The sequence below is a fragment of the Callithrix jacchus genome, chromosome 1, assembly GCF_049354715.1.
Source record: "Callithrix jacchus isolate 240 chromosome 1, calJac240_pri, whole genome shotgun sequence".
Classification (NCBI taxonomy): domain Eukaryota; kingdom Metazoa; phylum Chordata; class Mammalia; order Primates; family Cebidae; genus Callithrix; species Callithrix jacchus.
This window is the reverse complement of record NC_133502.1, coordinates 188,557,822-188,573,664: the sequence shown is the minus strand read 5'-3', so window position 1 is coordinate 188,573,664 and position 15,843 is coordinate 188,557,822. Positions and strand designations below refer to the sequence as shown.

At 57.0% G+C, this 15,843-nt stretch overlaps 1 protein-coding gene across 4 annotated transcripts in view; it reads right to left on the bottom strand.

Moving 5' to 3' along the window:
• Nucleotides 1–1,020: 1,020 nt before the first annotated feature.
• The window catches only part of SCUBE1 (signal peptide, CUB domain and EGF like domain containing 1), a 143,909-nt gene continuing 129,086 nt past the window's right edge, over nucleotides 1,021–15,843 (bottom strand). For all 4 annotated transcript variants that reach the window (XM_035265525.3, XM_035265541.3, XM_035265531.3 and 1 more), the window contains 6 exons: nucleotides 15,465–15,632; nucleotides 13,980–14,141; nucleotides 13,123–13,320; nucleotides 11,185–11,337; nucleotides 10,339–10,418; nucleotides 1,021–6,998 (listed from right to left, as the gene is read on the bottom strand). In XM_035265525.3, coding sequence (XP_035121416.2) covers nucleotides 6,846–6,998; nucleotides 10,339–10,418; nucleotides 11,185–11,337; nucleotides 13,123–13,320; nucleotides 13,980–14,141; nucleotides 15,465–15,632 — 914 coding nt within the window. In that variant the 3' untranslated portion in view covers nucleotides 1,021–6,845. The remainder of the gene's footprint in view (nucleotides 6,999–10,338; nucleotides 10,419–11,184; nucleotides 11,338–13,122; nucleotides 13,321–13,979; nucleotides 14,142–15,464; nucleotides 15,633–15,843) is intronic.

Below are 15,843 nucleotides of genomic sequence, written 5' to 3'. Positions count from 1 at the left end.
TAACAAAATTCACAAGGTAACAGTACACTTTGGGAGGCCGAGGTCAACAGATTGAGACCATTCTGGTCAACATGGTGAAACCCCATCTCTACTAAAAATACAAAAAATTAGCTGGGCATGGTGGTGCATGCCTGTAATCCCAGCTACTCAGGAGGCTGAGGCAGGAGAATTGCCTGAACCCAGGAAGCGGAGGTTGTGGTGAGCCGAGATCGCGCCACTGCACTCCAGCCTGGGTAACAAGAACAAAATTCCGTCTCAAAAAAAAGAAACAGAAACAAAAGCATGGCTATTCCTGGGCAGAGCAGCCTGTATTTCCATGATTATCAATGAGGTTGAGCACCTTTTCAAATGGTAATTGGCCATTCCTGTGTATTCTTCTGTGATATGCATGTATATGTCTTTTGCTCTCAGTTCTTAGTTTTTATTTCTCATTTTTTGTAGAGATCGGGTGTCACCATGTTGCCCAGGCTGGTCTCAAACTCCTGGACACTTGCAGTCCTCCTGCCTTGGCCCCCCAAAGTGCTAGGATTATAAGTGTGAGCCACTGCACCTGGACCTAGATTTCTTTTAGAACCTGAGGAAGGCTGTGGGCCATATTCCCAGAGAAATATAAATATGTACCTGTACGTGTGTGTGCACACACACACACAGCACTGCATGGCTAATTTCGAGAAGTCATAGATTCCCTGAGGCTCACTGTGACCACGACTTTTAGATTAAAGCCCCAGTGTAAAAGAACAGCTCTCATTTCGGCATGCGTAATGCGGGGAAATGGGATTTGAAATATGGGTGTTTTGCTTTTTGCCAGTCAGGAACATGCCTGTTTCCTAAATGTGGGCGCCCCCTGCCTCTGCGTGCAGATCTCAGGCTTGCTGCTTTGCTTTCCAGAGGGTTCTCAGCTCCTTTCTTTCAGCCCTCCATAGCGTCGTGAAATTTCTTCCACTATTTTTTCTTTTCTGGATTCCAGTTAGCATTTCCCCCCAACTCATGACTTCTGCTGAATAAGAGAAAAGAGCAATATTTAGGTTCATTTCCTGTTTATTATTAAAGTGATTTTCACAAATGTTTCATTACATGCATATGGGGGACATGATGGATAAAACAAAACTGAATAGTTGTGGCAACTAAAAGGAAGATGTGGTTATGTTGGCATTTGTCATTCTTGCAGGCAGAGTCACTGCCAAGGGCCTGGACAGTACAGCGCCCCCACAGGAGCCAGAAGTGAAGGTTGCGGGCCTCCAGTCTGGCGCCCTGGTGTCCTGTTCCCCGAGCAACGTGGCCTGGGTCTGCTCGGCCTGTTGGAGGTTCTGACCTCAGTGGAACAAGACACCCAGCATCGGTCAGCTCCCCCTTCCTCCCTCTGCTTTCTGCCATCTCTCTGCCGAGGGCACCGGGCACTTCCTCACTTGCATCTCTGCAGGCTGTGCTGGGGCCTCCCCAAGAGCAGTGGGACACTCAGCAAGGGCACTTGAGCCTCTGGCTGTGTCTGCTCATGCTGGCACGGTGAGTGTCCTGTCTGCCTGGTAGGGAAGGCAGAAGCTGTCCTTTATCCGAACGATTTCTCGTGCTTAAGGAGGGAGGGAATGTCACTGAAGTCACCCTGGCCCCGGATCCTCGCTGTTCTCTCCCCTGCCTGCAGCCTTATCTCTATCTCTGGACTCCACCACCCTGGCTGACCTGGCCCGGTTTCCAGTCTGTAAGCTTCAGACTGATCAACGTTTTAGAGACATGTCCTACCCTGGGAGTAGATAGACTTGCACTTGATTCCCAAATCCAGGAACTATAAACTCTTTGCCTTGGGCGTGTCCTGTGGTCTCCTGGAGCCTTCATTTCCACATCTAAAGAATGAGCTTAACCCCACCGTCCACACAGGCTGGGAGAATGAGATGTGTGGATATCAGAGGGTTGAGCCCAGAGCCTGGCACACAGTGGGCACTGAGCATCAGATTCCCCTCCTTTCCCTTCTTCCTGTTGGGGCTTGTGGCATGCAGACAATTCCAGGGGGCTCACCCAGGGGCTTGGAGTGGTGTGGTGCAGCAGGGGCTGTGAGGCCTTGATGCCATCACAGCAGGTGCTGGGAGGGCACATGGGCCATGCCTGTGCTGTCTGGGCTCCAAGGATGCTTTGCCCACACCTGATGTCCTTTCCAAGAGCAAGGCAGGTGGGATCAGGCCAACTCCAGCTCTGCCTGCCCAGGACTTACTCCTGGAAGGGCCAGGGATCTGTGGGTGCCATGGGGCAGAGATAGCCATGGGAGAATAGGAGCTCCCTGCTCTCTCTCCATGTCCTCCCTCCAACCCCCATCACATCCTCTGCACTTGGCCTGAATGACATCAGCTCAGCACAGACACCTGTGCATCTTTGGTGAAGAAAAGGGACCTCAATGTCAGCTGCAGTTTGCCAGGGTGACCAGATTTCCTGAGTATGGACCAGGGAAGGTGACAATGGCTGGAATCCCTGGGTGAGAAGGAGGGCTTCTCCCTGAGGGGCATGCATTGTGCCAGGCGAGGTGAGCAGGCTGTCCGGGGCAGTCTGTTGACTATGCAGGGCACTGGCTCCCTGTCTTTCTAGGAGCCTGGCACACAGGAGGTGCTCGCTAAATGACTCAACTTATTTCAGTGTGTTATTTTACTACTGAGTGGTGGAGGTGCTGGAATAAGATTCAGCTCTAAAAATGTAAATTAAGCATTGCTATGGCCTGGACAGGCCAGGGGCCTCCTACGTGGACAAGCCCAGGGGAGCGGCTTCACCAAGAGGCTGCCTGTAGACCGTGTGTCTCTTGAGCGTGCATGAAAGGGAGGCCATTCAGACAGAAAAGCACGCTAGCCAGAGGCAGGGGAAAGGGCTTTTCTCCCAGGGCTTTCAAATGTGGCCTCTTGTGCCCTCCTTGTCTGGGGATGTCTTGGCCCATGTTTCTGCTCTACTTTATCTGTGTATCTGTCCCAGGCCAATGGGTAGCTGGAGAGAAAGCTGCCTGAGGCCTCCACCATGGGCCCTGCTGCCTGGGCCACCATGGAGGAGGAGGAGGAATGGGCCACATTGTCTCCTTGGGGAGCCAGCATTTGGGAAACTGGTCACCAGGATGACCTGTGTGGGGCAGGGGCACCAAGGCTGGGGAGCGTAGGCTGATTCTGCTGCTTGAGAGGCCGGTGGAGAGCCAGAGCTGGAGGAGGGAAGTTAGCGCGACGGTGAGGCTGTGGCAAGGGGAAGGACTGGGAAAGGGCAGTCTCATTCTGGGCAGTGGGTGAGGCCACCTGGCTGCGGGCTGCCCTTAGCGGCTATGGGAGCCCTCACTCACAGAGTGCCTGGCCGGCCTCGAAAGCCTGCCGCAGGTTACTTCCGTTTCTGTGGTTTCTGGAAAGTAGAAACAAACTTGGGGTGATGCCAGGAATGTGAGACAGAAAGATCCTCCCAAGCCTGGGTCCCACCTGACTCCTGGGAGCTGTGTGAGAGACACCCCGTTTTCCATGCCCATCTTCACAGAAGTCCTCCAGTTCCCTGGGGTGCAATGTTTCACTAGGAGCTGACCCAAGCTCAGAGAAGCCTGGCGGAGTGGGGACTCCTGGCAGCCTGCCCCTTGCTCCTCTCCTCTGCACGGGGAGCACAGCGTGCAGCACTGGGGACCACATCAGCTGCTCAGGCCACAGTTGAGGAGGGGCTGGCTTCCCCCCAGAGAGCACGGGGTATCCTGCACGCTCTGCCCTCAGCTTGAGTCTTTTCTTGGGCCTTGTCATGTGGATCCGTCCTACCTGGCCCTGTCCTTGTTCCCCACTTCCCTTTTCTCTATGCCTCCGGCTTGGACCAGGTGGAACGGCCACCTCACATCAGTCAAGCTGCCTTTGGCTTCAACGGCACGCCAACTGGAAGAAATGCATTTTGCTGTCCATGGAGCTCTCCTTGGGACCATCCTGCTCTGTCGGCTCTAGTTGAACGGGGGGACCCCCACGTTCCCCAGATGAGGCCAATGTGGAGGCTCAAGACAGTGTCCAGCCCTGGACTTCAAGTCACCCAGATGGTGTGGGAGGCCCAGAGGGGCTGCTGGCACCCTCACACTCCTCATGGGCTCTCATGGCTGGGAGCTACAGAATGGCTTTCAAGGAAGAGCAGGATGAAGGCTGGGCCGCATCTGCACCTGCCCATCCAACTCTGCCCCGGGCATGCTGGGCAGGGTCTGACCACCATGGCGAGTTGTGGAACATGGGGAGGGGGGCGGTGCGCAGTGGATCTGTGGGTATGTGGGTGGCAACTTTCAGAAACCACCCAAAGGAACTGCAGAAAGAGCTCGGAGAGATGAAGAGTTCTTTCTGTTTTTGGAAAGGATGTAAAAACCCTTAAATGTGATGGTTGATTTCATGGTTGTCTTGGCTGGGTGAAGGGAGACCCAGCTAGCTGGGAAAACATGAGGGCATTTCCAGAAGAGGTTAGCATCTAAGTGAAGACATTCACTCCATCCAATCTGTTGAGGGCCCAGATAGGACAGAAGGTGGAGGAAGGGAGAATCCTCTCTCTTGGAGCTGGGACAGCCATCATCCTGGTTCTCGGGGCACTGGATGCTGGGACTCACAGGGTGACCCCTGGCTTCTCAGGCTTTGAACTCAGACTGAGTTAGGGTGTGGCTTCTCCTGGGCTCCAGTTGGCAGATGGCAGATCGTGGAACTTCTTGGCCTCTAGAAATCCGCGAGCCAGTTCCTGTAATGCAGCCCCTCACATATCTACATCTATGTCTTCTGGGTTCCGTTTCTTTGGAGCACACTCATGAAGAGGTGACACCCCTCCTGGCATCCCCTCAGAAGCTGTTGCTCAGGCTCATTCAGAAGGATACTCCTCTCTCATCTTGGGGATGACTGATAGCTTGACAAAGGGAGGGAGGGAGGCCTCTTCCCAGAAACCAGGGCTGGCCTGCGAAGACTGTGACCAGAGGAGGGGCAGTGTGGCCCCCAGCATGGCTTGTTAGTGGACACTGTCCTATCCACCAAGTGCAGAGGCTCCACTCTCTCCAGCTTGAGTTGGACTTCAGCAGACAAGGTGGCTGATGGCAGCAGCAGCCAGGCTGGGGACCACACTGCTGCGGGCACACGGAATTCCTGAGCTCCGAGCCCTCTTTCGGGCTGTAGAACATGTGATGACCTGCCTCCTTTGTCACCAAGCCTAGAGGGACCTCACTTGCCTGCCTCCATCTCTGCAGTGCTCAGTGTGCCACAGCCTCTCAAACCATGCTCGGTTCTCGGCAGCCAGGCTGGGCCTGGGGGTGACCAGGAGGAACCTCAGAGGCAACTTTGAGCTGAAGACTGGAGTTCGTTTTAAGATTCTCCCATGCTACTTGGGATTTTCAGTATTTCTTAACTTGAAAAATACAGACCATTTTCCATGCAGGTCCACAGCCCGCAGGCAGATGACGAGCAGGCGAGGCCTCCTGGACCTGAGTTCTGCTGGCTCCATCCCAGTGCTGACCTCCCGGCTGGGTGGGACGCAGGCACTCGGTCACAGCCGACTACTCTTTCTCCCGGCATTCCTCACTTCTCTCCCCTGCCGCCTTGTGAAGACGTTTTTGCTTCCCCTTCATCTTCTGCCATGATTGCAAGTTTCCTGAAGCCTCCCCAGCCATGTGGAACTGGGAGTCAATTAAGCATCTTTCCTTGACATGAAAGGAAAGAGGTTTCCCTCTGAGTGGGGACAGCATAGTGTAGCGAGAGGAGGCTGTGCTGGGAGCCAGGCCTCTGACTCTGTCAGCTCTGCTCTCTTCCTTCCCTCACTGGCTGCTCTGAGGCCCCTTGAAGTAGCACAGCCTGTGCTCCTGTGAGCAAGGCCTTGCTTCCTGGTGACACGTGGGCACAGTACGGACCCCGAGGTCACTGCCACAGGGTTAGAGCCAAGGCCCCTTCTGTGGTTTATTGCTGGGCCCCTGCACCTCCTAGGAACGGGTCCAAGGGGAAAGTGTCTTCCACCGAGTCTCGTCCGAGGGCAGTGATGTTACTGGCAAGGGGACTGGGGCCGAGCCGATACTCCAGCAGAGCCTCCAAGCCCAGTTCTTGAAGAATTCCCGTTCTGAAGCAAGTCCAAGGCAAGCTGCTCCCCGAGCCCTGCGGGTTCCCGGCCTCACAGAGACAGCAGGGCAAAGGCTGGGAGGAGTTGTTTAATCATTCAGGGAGGCTTAGAGCTGCTGGGACTCTCTGGCCTCATGCGGGAAGGGATGGGGTCACGATTCATATTTACAGTAACCAAAGAGCATTTTCCTAAAATACCCACAAATAGAAGTATATATATATATTTTATCTTTATATTTATATATAGAGAGAGTACTTCATTAAATGTTCTGTCGAAGGAAAGCAGAAACCTACAGTCTCCTCCCCTAGCAGCTCTGTTCCGCCCCATCACAGAATCCTGGGAGCGGTGGCCTTGCCTGTGGCTGGAGGAGTTGGCAGAGCGTGGGGCCTGAGGATGATGGCACAGGCTCATCCACCTCCCCCAATGGCACCTTGGCCCCCTCCTCCCTCCGCCTGGCCTCCTGTCTCGGAGACCACGCCTTCCGGATCCTCAAACACCAGGCAGAGGGTCCTGCAATCCTGCTACTTGCAGTCGGTACGCCAGGACTCAGGAGAGGGTGCTCTTGGTGTCCTAGGAGGGAGGCAGAGGGAGGGAGGGAGGCTTCCTGAAGCAGGGTGCTCCCACTGGGGTGGCGGGTCTGAAGGGTGCCTGGGCTTGGTCTCCACGGGCTGGTCAGCTTCCCTGAAGGGGAGTGCCATGGGGTTCCCAAGGCCATGTAGAGGCCTGTGCAGCTCCCGCTGTGGAGGGCAGGTGCACCCTCCATGGACCAGGCCAGCCCCAGGCAGGGCCACTCCCCCCGGTTATTTGTAGGGCCGCAGAAACCGAGACACTTTGGAGCGCAGCAGTTTGATGAAGGACCGTGGAAACATCTCCTTGGACTCCTGGGCTGTGTACTTGAAGTAGTTCTGGGGATGGGCCAGCACGTCAAACAGGGCCTTGATTAGCTTCTTGTCCTGCAAGATAGAGTGGATGGGAGAGGTGGGGGAGGCTTGCGCCTGCAGGGTCTGTGGGGCGTTGCCAGGCTGGGTGAGTTGGGCTGGCTGGTAGGTTTCAGGACCCCAAAGAGCTTCTTTTGGTTTTAATAGTGTAACTGGCTATTTATTTATTTATTTTTTGAGGTAGAATCTTGCTCTGTCACCCAGGCTGGAGTGCAGTGGGCTGGAGTGTATCTCAGCTCACCACACTCTGCCTCCTGAGTTAAAGCAATTCTCCTGCTTCAGCCTTCTGAGTAGCTGGGACTATAGGCACATGCCACCATACCTGGCTAAGTTTTATCTTTTCAGTAGAGACGGGGTTTCACCATGTTGGCTAGGTTGGTCTTGGACTCCTGACCTCAGGTGATCCACCTGCCTCGGCCTCCCAAAGTGCTGGGATTACAGGCGTGAGCCACCGCACCTGGCCATAACTGGTTATTATTATTATTTTTTGACTGAGTCTCTGTCGCCCAGGCTGGAGTACAGTGATCTTGGCTCACTGCAAACTCTGCCTCCTGGGTTCAAGTGATTCTCACAACTCAGCCTCCTAATTAGCTGGGATTATAGGTGCCCGTCACCATGCTCAGCTAATTTTGGTATTTTTAGTAGAGAAGAGGTTTCACCATGTTGGCCAGGCTGGTCTCAAACTACTGACCTCAAGCGATCTACCTGCCTCGGCCTCCCAAAGTGCTGGGATTACAGGTGTGAGCCACCACACCCATCCCATAACTGGTTTTTAAACAGACCATTGGTATTAACTCTTGGGATTCCGATAAGATTTTATTAAAGGTCAGGCGCAGTGGCTCATGCCTGTAATCCCAGCATATTGGGAGCAGAGGAGGGCAGATCACCTGAGGTCAGGAGTTCGAGACCAGCCTGACCAACATGGTGAAACCCCATCTCTACTAAAAATACAAAAATTAGCCAGGTGTGGTGGCATGTGATTCCAGCTACTTGGGAGGCCGAGGCAGGAGAATCGCTTGAAACCGGGAGGCGGAGATTGCAGTGAGCCGAGAGTATGCCACTGCATTCCAGCCTGGGCGACAGAGTGAGACTTTTTCTTAAAAAAGAAAAAAAAAGATTTTATTAACAAAGGGTTCCCAAACAACACAACAACGTTTGCAAACAGAACACTCAGCCAAGAGCATAGGCTCTGCAGCCGGCACATCCCGATCATCACTTCAGGCCTGCTCGCTGGCCCCTGAACCTTGGGGACACTGCTCTGTGCTCCGAATTCCATTCTTCCCTGCACAGAGAGGTCATGATGCCTCTTCCTGGGGCTTCGAGGAAAATGATCTGTACTGGCATGAGCAGAGAGCCTGTCCTCAGCGGTACAGGTTTGCCTGGGGGATCTAGGCAGCAAACCCGGGACTGTTTTCCCGCAGCCGTCTCTGGAGAGCAGACACAGTCCCCGCCCTCTCTGAGCCCCGTCTCTGAGTCTCGTCTCTCTAGTGGGGCACTGGCTGCCACGCTGGGCAGAAACTACAGAGCAGAGGTAAGGTCTGGTGGAGGTCTGGTTCCTGATGGAGTCCCCAGAGCCTGGCCCAGGGAAGCTGTTCAGCAAATGGCAACTACCACCGAGGGCATGAGGGCTCCTTGTCCTGGTAACTGTGGCCGCATCTGCTGTCTCTGGGGCAGACCTGTCCTGGCACACACGCATCTCTCTGCGTACACACCCACCACACCCCACACACATCTAGCACACCTCCACGTACCCCCTATATAAGCACCATACCCACTCACCACACACTCACCCCTACACACACCACACCCACCACACTTCCACTCACCACACACCTAACACACACCACACCCCCTCATTACTCACCCCGACAACACACCACACCCACCACACCCCCTTCGCCACACACCCACTCACCACACTCACCCCTACACACACCACACCCACACCTCCACTCACTACACACCTAACACACACCACACCCCCACTCACTGCACACTCACCCCTACACACACCACATACCCCCACACACCTCACACCACACACCCCTACATGCATATCCCTATATACACACTACACACCCCTACATACACACCATACAGCACAGACACACTCAACACCTCCAAACTTACCACAGCCCCCCCTAAATACACCACAGTCAACACACTCCCCCACACTCACCACACACATGTATCCTGAGCCCATGCCCTGGAGACAGACACTCCTGCCCTCCTCTGTGCTGGGCACAGTGCCAGTCCTGGAGGCAGAGTTGACCATGAACCCCAGCAGCTCCTCCCTGCCAAGCAGGGCAGGGACTAAATATTCACACAACAAACCTAAAGTGGGTACTGGTGGGTGCCAGGAAGGAGGGGCACTGGGACCCAAGGGTCTGCGAAGGATGTGCCCAGGTCAGGGAGATCCAGGCAGACCCCACAGAGGACGACAGGATGTTCCAGCTGAAGGGAGAAGGATGGCGGGGGGGGGGACGTTCGCTGGGGAAAGAGTTGGGGAAGAACGTTCCCGAGAGGCCCTGGTGAGCGTGAGGAGCTGAGAGCTGCTGCGGAGGAGGATGGCTGAGGTTTGTGTCCCCAGAGCAGCCTCAGATGCTGCTCTGTTTGGGAGTGTTGCTCCCAGGGTGGAGCTGGGGCAACAGGGATGGAGAGGAGGGGCAAGTCCAGGATGCATCCCTGGTTTCTGCCTTCGCAGCCTGAGGAGGAAACAGGGAGCTGAGTGCGGCAGCGCGTGACTGGCAGACTATGGGGGGCTCCAGTGAACCTTTCAGAGCCTGCAAACCATCCCCAACACTGCCCTTGTCCTCCACACCCAGGGCTCCTGGGCTGACGGTGCTGCTGCCCAGGGCTGAGCTGGGTGGGTCTCTGGGCCTCTGGCCAGTGCTTACCATGTGACATACCAGGTGGCCCGGCCTCTCCAGGCCAGAAGCAGGAAGAGGAAGGAGCCCAGTCCCAGCAGCAGGGGGGCTCCAAGTGATAGCAGCACTGGGTAGATCCCACTGGTTCTGAGACAGCAACCCCCAGAACACCCTCCCTCTACAGATGAGGAGAGTAAGGCTGAGAGCTGGCGAGGAGCCTGCCCGAGATCACATCACTGGGTCCTGGTCCCCACATCCCCACCAAACAGCTTCCCTCAGGCCTCCTGGTCTGGAGGGACAGACATGCAGGACCCAGTCCCTGCCCTTAGGGCTCTGGGACCCTCAGGACTCCTGCTCCTCCCCCATCACCATCCATCCTCCCTTGTGTCTCCAGGGGCCAGAGGCCAGGGCTGAGGCAGGGGTGGCCCTGGCTCATCACAGGCCCCATCCCAAGGTTACGACAATTTCCTTTCAATAAACTCACTTACTTTCAAAATCTCCTGATGGTTCTCTGAGGCGTACAGGCGCCCATCGCGCACGATGTCCTCTATGAGTTGCTGGTAGTCCTCTGGGCAGCAGATGAGCCGGGGGAGAGGAAGATGAGGGGCTTGAGACCCCACCGGCTCCCCTTTCATCTCTAGCCTCTGCCCTCCTCCCCTGCTTCAGCCACAGGCTCCCAGGTCTGGCGGGACGCACTCTGCCTCTGTGCCTTTCAGCGGGGGCTCCCTCTAACTGTATTGTCCTCCTTGGAGTTTTGCTAAGAATCCCCCAATTTTTTTTTTCTTTTTTGAGACAGAGTCTCACTCTGTTGCCCAGGCTGGACTGCAGTGGCATGATCTTGGCTCACTGCTACTTTTGCATCCCGGGCTCAAGAGATTCTCCTGCCTCAGCCTCCTGAGTAGCTGGGATTATAGATGCCCACCACCACGCCTGGCTAATTTTGTATTTTTAGTAGAGACGGATTTCACAGTGTTGGCCAGGCTGGTCTTGAGCTTTTGACCTCAGGTGATCCACCCACCTTGGCCTCCCAAGTGCTGGAATTACAGGCGTGAGCCACTGTGCCCAGCAGAGAACCCCCAATTTAGCCTTCAAAGCCCTGCTTGGGTGGCACCTCACCCGAGGCCTGCAGATGCCACTGGCCGCTGCCTTGCCTGTACCACCCGGGACCACCCTCCGCCTGTCTGGCTCTGGCCCCGAGAGTGTTCGTTCTGCTTCTGGGTCTATGCCTGCCAGGTCACAGCTCCCTGAGGGCGGGAACGTGCGACTCATCTCTGTGTCTACCTGGCCCCTTCGGAGCTATGCACAGGGGGCCGTGAAGACAGTTGGGGCCTTACCGTCGTAGGTGACATAGGGCACCTGGAAGCCTTTGCCACTGTTGCCTTCATTGGATTTGAACTGGATCCAGAGCTTCCGGGAGCGGGAGGTGAAGGCAATGGGCCTCTCGTAGGTCTGGCAGGTCTCGTAGGTGGTGACGGATGTGGGTGAGGCTGCGGCCAAGCACCACTGCTGAGCTGCTGCGAGTGTACAGCTCCTCCTGCCCTGGGCTTCTCGCTTCCCACCCAGTCTGCCACCCAGCACCTGCACCGAACGCCTGGTCCCCCAAACACAACAGCTTAGTCTTCATGCTTGTTCCCTCTGCCTCTGAGGCCCTTTCCTGCCCTCAACCCTGATTCCTACTTGTCCTTCTGAGATCCATCTCTCTGCCCCCTCTTACAGGACACCTCCCTGACTGCTCCCTTCCTCCCCTCCCAAGATCTTGCTCTGCTCTGGGGAACCCCTTATCACAGGCCCCTTTATCGGGGGTCTCCATCTCCTTCTAGCTAACTGCTCCTCTGTGACAAGGCTCAGGCCTGCACTCGACACATGGAGTGGAAGCTGGGGGAGGGCGTGGGAGATGAACCAGCACAGACTCAGGAAGTCCTTTCTCCCTGAGAGCGAATGTGTCAACGCAGTCCCCCAAGCGCTGATCTCCTGAGGAGGAGATCAGGAGCCAAGGGCAGCAGTGTGGGCACAGCACATGACTGGCAAATGAATCTTCCCAAACTGCAAACCATCCTTTTCTCAGACATGGTGACAGTGGGAGTCCCCAGCCCTGCCCAGCCTCTCCCAGCTCAGGGGCTCTTTGGGAAGGACTCACAGCTCCTTGGGGACCCTCCCAAGGAGCCCCTCATTGGGGAGAGGCTGGGCTTCACTTGAGCTCAGCCTTGTGGGGGACAGAGGGAGGGGGATGCTGGAGGCAGGGGAGTGGGTAAGGGGAACAGGCAGGGAAGGTGGTCCCGGGCCGGTCCCTTGGCCATCTCTGCACACTGCAGCTTTCGGCTGGTCAGCTGCATCAGCCATGCTGACATCTGCTCGTCAGTAGGCTGAGCACTTCCTGCGCAGGATACCACAGCTCCTCCAGCCGGGCAGCCCAGAGCAGACCTCAGGCCCCTTCCCTCCCTACTCCTCTGGCCAGTCTCTGTGGTTGCTGTGTACCCAGAGATGTTCTAGGCCCAGTGTTTGTGGGCGTCTGGGTTCCTGCTCTTCCTCTCCTAACACTCCAGCACAGAGCTTGCTCCCATGGGCACCCACAGCCTGACAGCAGCGAGGTCCCCTGGCTGGGTACACTTCGGGGATTTGGCTGGCACTGGGGGGCACTCAGGGGCCTCCCAGGCAATGCCTGCTGCTGTGGCCATCTGGGCACACACTCGGTCCCACCCACTGCTGAGTCCAGTCATCTCTCATGCCATTCCAGCTTTGCTCCCTGATGTCTCAAAAGAGGCCCTGATGGGGGCTGATGAGCCAGGAGTCTGGGGCTCACAGAGGGGTGGGATGGGCGCTCTGAGCTGGTACCTTGTGTGGTGCATAGGATGGCCCTGTGGTCCCCCAAACCTCAGTGGGCGGGAGGAGGCCTGTGGAGCTGGAGCCTGAGGTCCTGCCTTGAGAGGTGTGACAGAAAGCGGTGGGAAGGGGCCCTGTGGTTGGTCCCACCACTGGGATGAGGGCCTGGCTTGCGGCCAGAGTTGAGACCAGGCGTGACCATGTCCCCACATCTACTCTCAGGGGATACCCTAAACTCTCCAGATCTTTCCACAGAACTCTGTAAAGCCAGCTCTTAAACCTAAGTGGGTTTCAACCCTGCCTCCCAGGTGGACTCTGAGGGGCTGGTCCCCTCTGAGCCCTGGGGCCCTCCTCTCTGCCCCATGAAGGCAGTGATCCTGCCTGGTGGAGCCGCACCGAGATGGGGCTGCAGGAGTGGCTGAGGCTGCCTCTGGTCCCTCCGTCCCACATACCGTTCTTCCTCATGACCAGAACGTCACCACACTCATCCTCGATGGGCAGGAAGATCTCAGGGACCACGATGAGGATCCTGCGCTTCGGGGGTGGCGCGATGTGCCAGACGCATTCCGCGTTGGCTGGGTAGTCGCCAGGGTAGTTGGGGGACTCGATGTAGCCCGTGTAGTCACCAAGCTCGCCACCACAGTGCTGGTCTGTGGGCACAGTGGCCCGCGGGCCTCATCAGGCTCTGCTAGGCAGGTGCCCTGGCCAGCCAGGTCTCTAACAGCCAGGGAGGCCCCGGGTGGGCTGGCAGGTGCTATTGTTCCCTGCTCCACCAGCCCTTGGGCCTTGAGCCCATCCTCCTTGGGGACCCTGCCTGGGCTTCCCCCAGAGTAGGAGGGTAGGCCGCTGTTCTCGCCTGTGGTTCTCTGAGGCCCAGCCTGGGGGCTCCTTCTTACTGGGCTGCCTTGCTCCAAGGCCACCCGATTTCTCTGTGGCTGGGCCTTGTTAGGGGCACTGAGAGAACCCAGAACCCTACCCCCTCTAGTGGCTGCATCAGTGCCCTTCTAGGCTGTCAGCTCCCCCAGCAGACCCAGAAACTAGAGCAGGGCCTGGCCCAGGGTAGAGGCTCGGGCTGTGTTGGATGGAGTGGGAACTGATGAATGAGGGCCACCACTGCGTGACTCTGCAGACAGGGCCAAGCCAGGGCTGTCCCTTTGGTGCCACAGGCCTCCAGACCCATGCAGGGTGCCCCGGAGCAGATGTGACGGAGCAGGAGGAATCAACAGTGTCCTTGTGGACCTTGTGTGGGATCAGGTCTCCTCCCGCTGCCCAACCTCCCAGCTTCCCGCTGCGGAGCAGCAGCACCCACTTTTGCAGTGCGTGACGTTGGTGGAGCCATCGAAGTCCGTGCTGGTGCTGCCTGGACAGGTGATGCAGTGGTTCTGGCCAAACTCTGGCTGGTAGGTGCCGACCGGGCAGCGGACGCAGCGGTGGGTGGTGGTATTGTAGTGGTGGCCGGGGGAGCAGTGCACTGCCGGGGGACACAGTGGGGTGTGGTGGGTATGGAGGGGTGCGGGGAAAGGCCAGCGCTGGGGAGCTCTGTCCGCGGGACCTCCCATGCCCTCGAGGTCTGTCTTGGCGCAGAATTTAAGGCTCTTCCCACCGCCCCCATGACCTCCCACCACCCTTGCTCCACCACAGCCAGGAAGAACCCATGGCTCGGGGTCACACGGCAGATTGATGTGATGTTGGCTCCAGCCACACAGGGACCACACAGGCAACCTTGATGGGAGCAGTTTTCAGGGAGAACAGGGGTGATGAGGTGGCCAGAGTTGCTCAAGGGAGGCAGGGAGGAGGGGAAGCAGGTCTGCCAGGCTAAACCCTCTTTCTACAAGGTTGCTAGGGAAGGAGAGAGAGGCAGCCAGAGTCTGAAGGGTGGCGGGGTAGGGGCTAGAGGTGGGCATTTTTTTTTTGTTGTTGAGACAGAGCCTTTCTCTGCCACCCAGGCTGGAGTGCAGTGGTGTCATCTCGGCTCACTGCAACTTCCACCTCCTGGGTTCAAGCGATTCTCCTGCCCCAGCCTCCCGAGTAGCTGGGATTATAGATGTGCACCACCATGCCTGGGCATTCTGTATTTTTTTGTATATTTTTAGAAGAGATGGGATTTTGCCATGTTGGCCAGACTGGCCTCGAATTACTGACCTCAGGTGATCTACCCACTTCGGCCTCCCAAAGTGCTGGGATTATAGGTGTGAGCCACCATGCCTGGCTTCAATTCTTTTCTTAAACGGGCAAATCTGGAGCGGTTTGTTTGTGCAGGGGGAGTATCTGGTGATGTGACTCGAGGGGACTGAGGGCCAGGCCACCCGGACAGATGAACAGATGCTGAGAGGGAGCATGATGGGGAAGCAGGGTCAGCAGCTGAGAGTGGGGAGGACTTGGGGGAGTTGGTGAGTGAGAAAAGGGGGTAGCAAATCTGGGTGGGACCAGGTGCCCTGAACAGACAGCAGTTGAGGTGGCGCCGTGATCCTGCTCCTGCCCCCACACTCCTGCCCCTGCTCACCCTTGCAACCTCCGTTCTAGACCCTGCCCAAGACCTCCTGTCCCTAGAGCCCTCCCTAGTGCCCCAGGGAGCTGCTGCTTACCCCCTGGAGTTCGGAAAGCTCTCAGCTATAAGGCATCCCTGTCCTAATGCAGGGCACAGTAGGTCACCCATGCCCATGCCTGACAGCTCCAGGCTCCTCCTCTGAGTTGGGCAGTTTGCCACATGCAGGAGATGAGAGGGGTTTGGGAAAGCCTCCCGAGCAGCACAGCCCTGCCCCTTGGGGTGGGTAGGCAGCGGGGGCATGCTCACCTTTAGCCTCGCAGTCCTGGAAGAAGGTAGTACCTTCGTGCTTGGTGAGCAAATCCCCTCCGCAGGGGAAGCAGCCGGTGCGCCCGGGCTCGGGCTGGTACGTGCCCATGGGGCAGGCCTGGCAGGGCTTGAAGCCATCAGTTGAGAAGAACCCTGGAGGGCACTGGCCTGGAAGTCAGAGGTCATGGCTCAGGTGGGCGGGAGGGTGACTCAGGGCTAAGGCTGTGGGTAATCTTGGGCCCTGTTCCTGGCCTTGCCTGGCCCTGGAAAAGGCACCAATCACCCAAGGCCTAGGGTGGGGAGAATGCAGCAGGCTGGGTGCAGGAGGCAGGGCTCCTGGTCTGGATGCTGCCAGCAGTTCCTGTGCCGCCTTGATCAA